The sequence below is a fragment of the Carassius gibelio genome, chromosome B22 (genome assembly GCF_023724105.1).
Source record: "Carassius gibelio isolate Cgi1373 ecotype wild population from Czech Republic chromosome B22, carGib1.2-hapl.c, whole genome shotgun sequence".
Taxonomy (NCBI): domain Eukaryota; kingdom Metazoa; phylum Chordata; class Actinopteri; order Cypriniformes; family Cyprinidae; genus Carassius; species Carassius gibelio.
In genome coordinates, this window is record NC_068417.1 from 11,446,864 (window position 1) to 11,460,525 (window position 13,662).

Genomic DNA, 13,662 nt, shown 5'->3' on the forward strand with positions numbered 1-13,662 from the left:
CCACAAACAGCCACTGGGAGCCATCAAAACTACTTTGAATTTTGCTTAATGAATTTTTCTCTACATTTCTCTGTCAATTTTACTTCTATCTCAAAATAACCACCAAATATGGAATCCCTAGACTCAGACCTTTCCAATGATATGTTTGTTGCCAAGATTATAAAAAAGTTTTGATTCTAAAATAATGCATTTTGTAATATGACACTTGACACTGCCCACTAAGGGGGAGGAGACTGCCATAAGATTTTAAAGTACCATTTCCATGGTAACGCAATGTCTGATTTCAAAATGGTTTTCACAGGATGAATCTTGGGCTTTCAAATGATATATAATTTATGATGATTACTAAAAGATTTTATAGAGAAAAAGGACAACAACAAAAAAGAGTGCCAAGCGTTCCACAGGTGGGATGATGACAGTTAATACACATAAGTACTAGTAAAACAATACATTTAGAGTTTGAAAAATACAGGCATTTGTCTATGGAAGCAACAATAGTAATCAATTCAAATTTAATTTGCAGATGTTTTTTATTCATATCAGATACACATAGGTAACCATAAAGTTCACTCTATTCTTCACCCAGTTCACCGGCCACTTATTACTTGTATTTCGGGAGAAACTGATGAATTCACGTGCTGTAAATCCGACCGACAGGACTCTGAACTGCAGCGCGAACAAACATGGCGGCGCCCATCTCACATGACAGATCACGATCAAGATCATTTAGAAAGGTTTTTAAATGACAAAAACGCACTCATTTACACATATTTGTGAATCAGAATATCAGATTGTTCATGACATCATATGCAAGTTTTTGAATATTTTAAATAAAAAAACAAACAAAATAAAAGCGATCCATCTGTCATACAGGGTTATTGTAGATGTGGTGTGTCATGTGACAATTCTGACACATCGCCATGGAAACAGTAAGGGGAACGTTCTAAAATAATGGTCGAGTTAAAAATAACTCACTCTGGGGGGACCACTGGAATATTTTAAACTCACCACTGAAAAGGTTATATAACGTTAGGCCATAATATAAATTAAGACCAAATGTTGATAACTGCTGATTAGAAAACCGGCTTTACTGACGAGATGTGCATAACGATCGTCCGATCGTGATCGGAGCACCCCTAGACCTTCTTCCTCTTGAAGGAATACAGCACCAACGCCATGTTGTGAGGCATCAGTCTGTACTGTGAACGGTTTCCCAAAGTCAGGACTCTGAAGAACTGGTTCCTGACATAGTGCATTTTTTAAGTCTTTAAAGGCTTTTTCGCAGTCCTCAGTCCATACTACATTGTTGGGCTGGCTCTTTTTTGTCAAGTTTGTTAGGTTTATTCCCCGGCTGAGAAATTTTTAATAAATTTCCTATACCAGCCAACAAGTCCAAGAAACGCTCTAACCTGCTTCTTTGTCACAGGCTGTCCTGCTCCTTTTACGGCCTCCACCTTCCCCACCTGAGGTCAGATCACACCATGACCCAGTACAAATCCCAGGTATTGGGTTTCTGGTTTGTCGAGGGCACATTTATCAGGGCGGATGGTTAGTCCTGCAGCCTTAATGCGGTTCAACACCTCCTTAAGGTGCTCCAGATGCTCTTCCCAGCTTTGGCTGAATATTATGATGTCATCAAGGTAAGCCGCAGCATAGTCCTCAGTACCATGGAGGATTTTATCCATCATCCTTTGAAATGTGGCCGCGGTCCCATGGAGACCAAAAGGAAGGACTCGGAACTGGTAGTGGCCAAAGGGGGTTCTGAAGTGTCTCCTTACATGCTGGTTCCAGTGGCACCTGCCAGTATCCCTTGCAGAGATCCAGCGTACTTAGGTATTTTGCCCTTCCCAGCCTCTCCACCAGCTCATGACGATGGTTCAATAACGATGACGATGGTTCACTTGACGATGGTTCAATAACTCCCAGTTGTTTCATGGTCTGTAATTCCTCTTTCATAACAGATAAAAGTTTCTCTGGCACACGAAACACAGACTGATGGACAGGTTTAGGGTCCTTGAGGATGATAGAATGGTCGAACAAGTCTGTTCTGCCAGGGGTATCCATGAACAGCTGATCAGGAATACATTCCCATAGCTGATGTCTCTGCACTTCAGTCAGGTGCTGTAAATTCAATTTGCTGTCACTGCGACAGGACGGTAAATACTGTTCTTCTATTTCCTCTTCACCCTCTATGGCTCTAACCAGCATAGCCATGTCCTTGTTCTCTTCTGTCCAGCCTGGAATTCGATGCGAATGCCATTTCTTCAGCATGTTCACTTGAAATATTTGAAGAGGCTGGTTTCTTGAAGGAATTTCGATCTGATAGGTCACAGGACCTACCTTCTTCTTTATCTGGTACGGGCCTCGCCACTTTGCTAACAGCTTATTGTCAGATGTTGGAAGCAACAATAGGACTTCCTCACCTGGTTTGAAGCTTCGTGATCTAGCCATCTTGTCGTACCAGTGTTTCTGCTGTACTTGGGACTTTCCCAGGTTTTCTCGTGCCAAGGCAGTATTCTGTTGAAGGTTCTCCCTCATTTTCATCACGTAAGTGAGGATGTTCATTCTCTTTGGGTTGTCTGTTGCCTCCCAGCTCTCTTTCAGTACATCTAGAGGACCTCTTATTTGGTGGGCGTATAGCAGTTTAAACGGCGAGAATCCTGTAGAAGCCTGGGGTACTTCACGGTAGGCGAAAAAGAGGTACGGCAGCCATTTATCCCAGTCTTTGCCAGAGTCTGAAACAAACTTCTTAAACATATTCTTTAGAGTCTGATTGAACCTTTCAACAAGGCCATCAGTCTGAGGGTGATATGGGGCTGTTCGTACTCTTTTAACGCCTAATAGCTGATAAACTTGATGCAGTGTGTGACTCATAATGTTAGTGCCCTGGTCTGTCAGAACCTCTTTTGGTATGCCTATTTCAACAAGGCTGAAGCTATTTGCTTAGCAGTAACGTCTCTCAAGGGATATGCTTCAGGGTACCTTGTGGCATAATCTGAGATTACTAGAATAAACCTGTTCCCTGTCTGGCTTCTCTCAACTGGTCCAACAACATCCACTCCTATTCTCTCAAAAGGTACATCAATCACAGGCAAAGGGATTAGTGGTGCATTGCCAGGAGTCCGACCAGCAGTGAGTTGGCAATCAGGGCATGCCTGGCAGTGTTTTTTAATGTCTGTGTACATTCTGGGCCAATAAAATCTTTTAGAGATTCTCAAACATGTCTTTGCGAACCCTAAATGACCTAACTGCAACACCTCACTTCTTTGTGCTTTAGGTACAACTAGCCGAAGATCCCCCTTCTTAGTTTGCTTATAAAGGAGTTCATGTTTTAACACAAAAGGATCATCAAGTAAAACATCAGCATCATCCTTCTGCTTAACCTGATCACATTTACTGTATATGGATAATGTGTTAATGTTACATGATTGATTCTAGCAGTTCTGTGATTCTACAGCTTGAGATCGAGCAGTGTTCAGATATCTAAAGGAACTACTTTAACACACACACACACACATATCAAGAATAAGTGTATTCATCTCAACAACCGTGACAATCAAGACATTCAGATAAACAGATAACTCTGAACATCACAAAACAAGCTATTAAAGACACAAATAAATAAATAACTGAGAGTAATGGATGAGTTTGATTGGTGGAACCAGCATGCATTGCAGCATGAAGTTTTATATTGTTTGTCAGCATTATTGAGAAAAAGTTAAGTCTTCTTTTATATCAGCAGATTTCTTGTAGGTTGAAAGTAAATTAGACTGTTTTTACTCTCTTCTTCCCCTTTTTTGTTCTTCTTTCTCTTTTCTTCAGTGATTCTTCATGTTAACAGCAGATGTTCACTCATGCTGAATCAGAAATTAATAAATCAGATCAAATTAGATTTTGCCACTCTTAAACTTATAAAGTAAACTGAATTAAACAATAATAATAAAAAAAAAACATATGGAACATTATTCCTCACTGCATTTTTTTCACAGGTTGAAGGTCTTCATTTCATTCTTTTGTTTTGTAAGCATTTCTAAACTTCTGTTAACGTTATCCAATTTTCACAATTTTCACAAATGCTTAAAAATTTGTGTCCCCAATCCTCTCTGCAGTCTTTAGATTCTGTTGACACTGCTGTTGATCGAGTTTGTTTTTCTTCTTTTTCTGTTAAACACAATAATTGACAGGTTTGGGCTCTTTTTCAAAGGGATGTTGTCTCTAGATCTCCTGTTGTAACTTTCTGGAATAGTTGGGTTTATGGTTTGATATGACATAAAATCTGGAAATTACCTCAGAAATATTTAATCACAAATAAAGTAAAAAACACTTATTTCAAACTCATTTATAAATGTTACCCCAGTAACTATTTCCTTGTAAACAGATTTAACTGTCATATTAATACATTATTTACATTTTTGGTCTACATACAGACAGTTATTTCATTTATTTTGGCATTGTTCTTTGTCAGCCAATTTGTGTTCCGATTTCTGCTCATTTGTTACAGATCGTATCATGCCCAGCTTTCAGCTCTGATTTGAAAATGTTTTATTATTTATTTATTTATTTATTTTTTACTTACAACATCTCATTCCATAAGGAATTTTATTTGATTAATTTATTACTTTTGCTGCCAAAGTTTAGTATACATAAATGCAAGTACGGCGATTATAAACCATTGTTTCTCATTTTGAAATCAGAAGTTAAGCAATGCCTAAAATATATTTACATTCTGATAAACCAAACCCTTTTAAGTGTGTTAATGTATGTAAACATTTCCATGTTTTTATGTAATTTTCTTTCTTTTCTTTTTTTCTTTCTTTTTCATTGTAAATTTGACATTTTTACAAGCTGGTATGTCATAATTACCGTAATTACTATATGGCATGAACGCACCTCTTGAAAGGAAAAAAGATCAGATATAAATATTTTGATTTACATGTATGCTTCTTAAGATTTTTTTTTATCCAGTGCGGGTATATGGTGTACATTGCGGCCATCTGTCAGCATTGTTGAGTAAAAAGTCAAGACTTCTTTTATTTTAGTTGATTTCATGCAAGTCTATGGCTGGACATCAGTTAGTTGTGTTTTTACTCACCTCTTCCCTTTCTCTATTTTTGTTTCACTTTTTTTCTGCTTGTTATGGTGTTCACTAATGCTGAATCGGCACTTAATCACTTTTTATTATTTTTTTAATGCTTCAGTGTCACTTTAACACTTTGTACTGTATACTAAGAAATATATATATATATATATATATTGTAGTGGATTCAAATTAAATGTTCACAGTAATATAAATACATTACTAACATGGTATAAATATTATTTTTACTGATTTAAGCCAATTTACAGGGGAATTTCAGTTAAATTAATTACTTATAGATACATAAATTGTACTTTTATTTAATATTTAATTAAATAAAAAGACAAAACTACAAGTGAATAATAATAAAAAACAGCAGCAACAACATACCACAGGAAATCTGAAGCGGACAACAATCTCTTTATTACAGACATACATTCATAATTCTTATTTTAATGCATATAGTAATTCAGCATAAACAGTGACAGAAAAAAAATGTTCTGGAAGAATTCGTCCAATTCATTTTCTCCATAAAGATTTCACACACAAAAAAAAATAATAATAATAATACTTTTATTTATATATATATATATATATATATATATATATATATATATATATATATTAGAGCAATGACCATGTGATGCAAAACATGTTGATCTGATTGATTTTTCATGTGATTATGTAATCCAGATCACATAATCACATTCCAAAAAGTTTTCTTTGTAATTATATAACATTTTTAAAATTATCATAATCAGGTTACAATTACTTTTATGGATTACATTTACATATTATTCACACTATTGCATCCACTGACCTTAACTAATCATTGATCTGAACAAATGTCTAGACAACATTTTCTCAAACCTGGAAATCTCTAAATGTGAAATATTGTGTTTTGATGTCATGCAGGGATTCCCAAACTTTTTTTTTTGCCAGAAAAACCCTTTTGAGCTAAGAATATTTGCTTAAAATCTTTTTAAGAGTCATTTCAAAATTAATCTAGAAGTAGTCAGGATACATTACTTAAAATTAGTAGTCTAGATTAAATTACAAACTCTAATTTTCATGTAATTTGTAATAAGTTTTTGCACCGCTTACATGTCAGTGGTTTATACAGAATCATTAATCAGTTTCTCAACAGAGGAAATTAATGGGAATTTCAGAATGTTGAGTATTATAAATACATTACAGTTATTGGTCAAAGAGAATTTCATCCTCTGCGGTATAATGAAAGTAACAGTTATAGTACAGTGATAGTACAAGTTTGCATTTGTTTGCATAATGTTTTGGTGCAACCATCTGATTATAGTCACCTATACATAAACTTGCTAATTGTTGACTGGTAATCCTAAAATTGTCCTGTGCATAAAGTAAACCTAAAATATATGTTTCATCCAAATATTTATTTATTACACAAAGAAACAATAAGTTTCAAAGTCACTTCCAGAACCTTAACCTGCTCTGTTGAGCTTCGTTGGATTAAGGATCCATCCTTCATCTTATTATAATAACTTCTTGTGATGCTCATCTGCTGATCTAAATATTCTAAATGACTAAATGTAATGTACTCTAGATCAGATTACAGCTAGTGTAAAAGTTAACAGGTAGTAGAATAAATACTTTCAGCTGCACACATTTCAGTGCCCAGTCTTCATTGTTACTTCATCCCTACTTCATCAAGACAAATTCAAAATAGTCATACCAAAACCAAAGCAATGGGAAATATTACAAAAATATTTAAATGAAGACAATATATCTTACTTAAAAAATACCCCACAATGATAAAATTAAAAAACGTAGGACGTATGCAAAATAATTACATGCTTACAAATGAATGATAAAACCAATTCAACCACACCAAAACACAACACAACTATGATGTTACACTCTTAAAGCTAAAAAGGTGCACTTATTGCCTTAAAATTAGTGTGTCCAGTGTTACAATCAGTGTTTGATCAAGGTACAGTAGTGCAATATGTTTTACAGGTAAGCAGTTTTTTCTTGTTTCATAATCACACTTTTAGGACCTCCTGTAAGAAAACAATGAATCACAGAAGATAAAGTTAGAGAAACGAACACCGCTCAAACACAAATCAGACACAATCAGCGCCTCCATCATCTATCAGTGAATTAGATTCGGTTAAAAAGTTTTATTTGAAATTTAAAATGATTTTGTCAGTGCAGGTAAAAATCAAAGACAGATGTGATGAAAAGTCAGTTTACAGTATCGTGTCTTACCTCATTGTTTTGCAGTAATCCTTTATTGGAGTTTTTCTCCTTGACTGCTGTGAAAAAAAAAAACACACAAACAATTAAACGATGAAGGTCATTACCAGGGAATATCCGGAATGTGTGACCAATCAGAGTCAAGTATTTCAGAGAGCCAAATAATAATTTTGCATAAAGCACATGATGTTTCTCTCTCACTATAGTTTCTTCATGTGATACTCACTATTTCTGGAGCTCCTGCGGCGATAATGAATCACAGCAGCAGCTACAACAGTCAGCAGCAGAACAGCAATAACCCCAACAACAATCCCTGCTACAGCCGCTGAAGACAGACCTGAACCTGAAACAGCTAAAGACACACAGACTTAAGTGAAATAAAACATTACAGTGTGTTTATATACCATATTCACTGCATATATTCTCTCGATGGACACTTTTGCATTTCCAAAAGGCTTATGCTTCTGTAAAAAAAAAAAAAAAATGAAATGTCATATTTTGTGTTTAAATGAAATGCAAATGTTTAAAAAACTGCAAAATAATTTACAGTGAACTATACTGCCCTACAAAGGCAAATTGCAGTAACCACGCAAACATTGAAATTGAGAAAAATGCCTTTAAAGTTTTTACATATTTTTGACCTTTTTAGGATAACATTTTTTATAGATAAAAACCATGACCATTGATGTGACCTTTGACCACTAAAATGCAGATACTGCACTCTGCCTTTGGATGACCTAAACTACTAAAACAGTATTGCAAAAGCAAAATGCAGTATCGACAAACTAAATCAGAAAAAAAAAACTAGTTCATCCAACTTTCTTTTTGTGTTTCTTGCTGCATGTTGATTGTTTTTAATAACTTTAATAGTTTTATTGGTGTTTGCATGTTGTGTATGTTAAAATTACTCCATAGTAAGCCTCAAGATCATATTATTGCAATGCTTCTTTCGCCACAAAAAGTTTTGCTCATTTTATTTAAAAAGTAATTAATTACAGACCACGTAGTTAAAATTCACACAATTTAAACTTTTCCTAACAATATAACTAGGGATCCCATAAAGGATAATAAGGAATAATTGTGATTCTTTGTAGGAAAATAAGGGATGCTCAAACTATTTGTACTGTACCATGTCCATGTCTGCAGTTAAGTATATAAAAGGTGTATAAAATTTTCTCAGAAAAATAAATAAATAAATAAATAAATAAATAATAGTAATAATATATATATACATTATATACAGTATATATGTATATATATATATATATATATATATATATATATATATATTGTGATGCGTCCTGAGCACTCATCAGCATCGCCCTGGAAACAGAGAGGAAACACATGTGCACCCTCAGTATGGGCTGGTCAGCCACAGCTGAAGCTCATTAGAGCACAGCCACAAAAGCCTACACATGACACACAGTGTGTGTTCACAGCTCTGTGTGTGTGCATTTTGGATGGGTTAAATGCAGAGCATGAATTCTGAGTATTGGTCACCATACTTGGCTGAATGTTGTGTCACTTTTGAGTGAAATGAAAAAAAACAAACATAAAATGAAAAAAAAAAATGATGACGTGCAAGAATCATGATTTTAATTTCATGGTTCTATATTTAATATTTAATATCTAACATTGATTTATTCCAAAAAAAAAGAAGAAGATGATGATGAAGAAAAACATTTAAGGGTAAATTACATTGAGTAAGTCACCAATGACAATCACATTGAAAGATTTTATGGTATCATCATGACTGATGCTGATTGTTTTTTTTTGTTTTTTTTTGGTGATTTTTGTGCTATCACACTTGCGGTTTCTGTTTAAACTTTGTCTTTTTCCTGAACTCTCACTTCTGATGATCTCTGCTTCATAACGTCCAGTGTGTTGAGTTGTGATGTTTGTGATGATCAGAGATCCAGTCTCATAGTCCACCTCCAGTCTGTCTCTGAATCTCCCGTCTTCTCCATCATATAAACAGCTCGTGTTGGGATGTCCATTGATCAGAGCGATGCGAGTGTCTTCAAAATACCACAGCAACTTGTCATGCTCTTTTTTGATTATATCAGTGTTTAGAGTGACTGTATCTCCCTCCATTATGGACACTGTAACCACTTCATTAAATACACCTGGGAATAAAAGTGTTGCGCATAAGTAACATAAATAAACCAAATCTTTATAATTAACACATGCAGCTATTTTATTGTTTATTGCCACCAATGTTCTATAGATTAACTTAGGCCATATCCACACTAATACGTTTTCATTTGAAAACACATCTTTTTCTCTCTGTTTTGGCATTCCGTTTACACTGAGACTGAATTTGTAGTGTTAAAATTTGTATATTTGACTGTGTTGGGTTTCAGCTGTCGCATTCCTTGTGTCAAGCCACTCTTGAACAACAGACAGCGTCAGAAGCGTCTCACTTCAAAAAGGACTGGACTACTGCTGAGGTCCAAAGTTATGTGCTCTGATGAAAGTAAATTTTGGATTTCCTTTGGATATCAGGGTCCCAGAGTCTGGAGGAAGAGAGGAGAGGCACACGATCCACGTTGCTTGAGGTCCAGTGTAAAGTTTCCACAGTCAGTGTTGGTTTGGGCTGCCATGTCATCTGCTGGTGTTGGTCCACTGTGTTTTCTGAGGTCCAAGGTCAAGACAGCCGTATACAAGGAAGTTTTAGAGCACTTCATGCTTCCTGCTGCTGAGCAACTTTATTGAGATGCAGATTTCATTTTCCAACAGGACTTGGCACCTGCACACAGGACCAAAGCTACCAGTGCCTGGTTTAAGGACCATGGTATCCCTGTTCTTAATTGGCCAGCAAGCTCGCCTGACCTTAACCTTAATAGAAAATCTATGGGGTATTGTGAAGAGGAAGATGTGATATGCCAGACCCAAGAATGCAGAAGAGCTGAAGGCCACTATCAGAGCAACCTGGGCTCTCATAACACCTGAGCAGTGCCACAGATTGATCAACTCCATGCCACGCCGCATTGCTGCAGTAATTCAGGCAAAAGAAGCCCCAACTAAGAATTAAGTGCTGTACATGCTCATACTTTTCATGTTCATACTTTTCAGTTGGCCAAGATTTCTAAAAATCCTTTCTTTGTATTAGTCTTAAGTTATACTTAGTTCTAAATTTCTGAGATACTGAATTTGGGATTTTCCTTAGTTGTAAGTTATAATCATCAAAATTAAAAGAAATAAACATTTGAAATACATCAGTCTGTGTGTAATGAATGAATATAATATACAAGTTTCACTTTATGAATGAAATTAATGAAATAAATCAACTTTTTGATGATATTCTAATTATATGACCAGCACCTGTATATTCTCGGTTCAATATGACCGCACCACAATACAAGGGCTAATTATTATTTATTATAACATTTATTACTTTTACAAATGTAATAGCCATTAATACATTTAACACGTACCTTCTTTGTCTGTTTTTCTACATTTCCTGCAAATACAAACTATCACGACTGCAGCAACAATCAGCAGAGATCCAGCAGCAGTGATCATAGATGTTGAGTCTGGAACTATACAGATAGACACTCATTATTGTGATCTATTGATAAGTGAACATCACAGTTAGTAATATTTTTCTGCTTTGTTTAAATTAATTAAAAAAGTTTTCAGTAAACACATCAGTAAAAATCAAATTGGATTTAATTTTCTTCGTTTCAGGCTTAAACGCAGCGGAGTGACATTCTGTAGTATGTAGTAAAAAGAAGGAGAAACATAGCTCAACAATTGTCAAAAATGTTATTTATAAGCATAAAATGCTGAACATGTCTTAAAGATGTGCTGAAACAGTGGCCACATTTAAATCTAGACTTAAAACACATCTGTTTAGCTGTGCACCGCGAGAGCTTTATTTTTTATTATTGCACAGAATTGCACAATCATACAAAACATAAAGTAACAATAACAATACAAAAAAAGAATGCTAGGGGGAGATGTAAACAAAATTATAGGAATACATTAAAAAGTGTACATGCTTGCAAAATTTGAATAGCTTTTTGTTTCTTCGAGGGTAATATAGATTCAATATAGTATTTCACCTCATTTTTAAATGCTATAAAACACGTTTTTTTACCTGAAAATTTACATGTATGTATATGAAATTTAGCCATTGAAATAAAAAAATTAATAAAATAAATACAGGTCTGTTTATCTTTAGAATTTACAGTAATGCCTAAAAGAACATCTTTCCACTCTAAAATGAAATCTCCATCAACATATCCAACAATAAAATCAAGTATATTCTTCCAGAAAAAAGACACAAAAGGGCAGTGCCAAAATAAATGAACAGCTGTCTCTGGTTTCTGCTTGCAAAAGCTACAGCTAACATCAATATCCTTTTTAAATTTAATTAAATAATGTTTAGCATGGTATATTCTGTGAAGAAGTTTAAAGGATACTTCTTTCACCTTATTTTTTAAAAGATATCAATTGGGCAGAAGCCAGACTTTTTTCCAGTCAACACCACTCACAAATTTACTCCAATATGCAGTTACATTTGGTTTCGAGACAACATCCTTCTGGAAAAGGGCTCTTATTGATCTATTATAATTATTAAAAGAGAAACATATTTTACCTATAGGGGAGTGATTTGGTGAAAGGCATGGAAGTTGCTCATAATTAACTCTTTTGTGCTGTTTAAACAACATACATATTTTAGAAGAAAAAGCACCAAAAACAGTTGCAAATTCCTTTGGGGTTATGGGTATATTACATTTTTTTTTAATAAATTCCTCGTATGTAAAAAGAAGGCTTTCCGAATTAAATAGTTGATCTACCAAAACAATATTATTTTGAAACCAATTTTCTAAGAAAATAGACTTTTGTTCATATAATATGTCCTTATTATTCCAAATAATGTAATGGTGTGGTGAAAAGTTGTGTTTGAAAATCAAATTCCATGACAGAAAAGCTTGTCGATGAAATGCAGAAAGCATCACTGGTATTTTGTTGATGTCAAAGTTACAAACAAGAAAAAAATGTATGCCACCCAGATTGGATAAATGATGAAAGGGAATAATATTCCAAATAGAGGTTGGATATTTAACAAATTGTCTAATCCAGCTGACTTTAAATGTATTGTTTAGTGTAGTAAAGTCCAGAAAGTTGAGGCCACCATTATCACCATTATCATACGAGTTCATTAAAATAGTTCCTTATATAATGTATCCTATTTTTCCAAGCAAAATTAAAGAGCATCTTATCAATCTCCTTTGAAATTTTATCATCAACTTGAAGAGCCATTGCTGTATAAGTTAGCCGGGATATACCTTCTGCTTTGGAAATCAAAACTCTTCCTTTTAATGATAAATCTCTTAAAAGCCACTGATTTAATTTCCTTTGAGTATTTTGAATAACATGATTAAAATTTAATAAACTTTTGTTCTGTTGATTTCTGTTGACTTCTGTTTTGACTGGAATGTTACAATAAGATGGCACTGAACATTCTTTAACTGCCATAAGCTCACACTTCTTTACATTTAAATATACACCAGATGCTTTAGAAAACTCCTCTATTACATTAATTGCGACTGGGATTTGGTTTTCATTTCGGAGAAAAAGGGTGGTATCATCAGCTAATTGCGTTATAATAAGTTCTCTATCAATAATAGACATACCTTTAATTGGGCTGGTTTTAATATGATTTGCTAGGAGTTGACTAATTATCAAAAATAAATATGGAGAAACAGGGCAGCCCTGTCTAATCCCTCTAGACAAGTTAAATCTACTAGAAGTACCACCAAACAATTTAATTGAACTGTTAAAATTCTTATAAAGGGTTTTAATTGCATTAGTAAAGAAATTTCCAAAACCAAATTTTATAAGAGAATTAAAAATAAACTGATGCTCTACGGAGTCAAGAGCCTTACAAAAATCAAGAAAAAGAATAAAACCATTATCTATGTTAAATTCTGGATAATCCAAAATATCTAATACTAATCTTATATTGTTTGTAATATGCCTATTTCTCATGAATCCAGATTCTTTTGTAATTGAATCTAGCACAGATTTCAGTCTTTTAGCAAAGATCAGGGCAAATAGTTTATAATCATTGTTGAGTAAACTAATTGGACGCCAATTATCCAGAGAAAATAGATCCTTTTTTGGTTTGGGAATTAATGTGATTAACCCTTGAGTTAAGGTGGGAGGAAGACACTGATTATTAACACTTTCATTAAACATTTTTAGCAAAAAAGGGGCCAAATCATCTGCAAATAGCTTATAAAATTCTCCAGTCAAACCATCCGTGCCTGGAGATTTATTACTTTTTCAGATTATTAATTGCCTTTATCACTTCTTCAACAGAGATATGCATATCACAAAAT

General features: G+C 34.2%; 1 protein-coding gene and 1 long non-coding RNA gene across 2 annotated transcripts in view; both read right to left on the reverse strand.

Annotated features, from left to right (window-relative positions):
* The window catches only part of LOC127987114 (uncharacterized), a 46,310-nt gene extending 36,886 nt beyond the window's left edge, over window positions 1-9,424 (reverse strand). The window contains exon 1 of the mRNA XM_052589413.1: window positions 9,242-9,424. Coding sequence (XP_052445373.1) covers window positions 9,242-9,403 — 162 coding nt within the window. The 5' untranslated portion in view covers window positions 9,404-9,424. The remainder of the gene's footprint in view (window positions 1-9,241) is intronic.
* Window positions 6,976-7,686, reverse strand: LOC127987135 (uncharacterized). Its single transcript, XR_008161043.1, has 3 exons — window positions 7,536-7,686; window positions 7,322-7,368; window positions 6,976-7,113 (listed from the first exon to the last, which is right to left on the reverse strand). It is a non-coding gene; the product is annotated as an uncharacterized LOC127987135 (long non-coding RNA).
* Window positions 9,425-13,662: the final 4,238 nt, after the last annotated feature.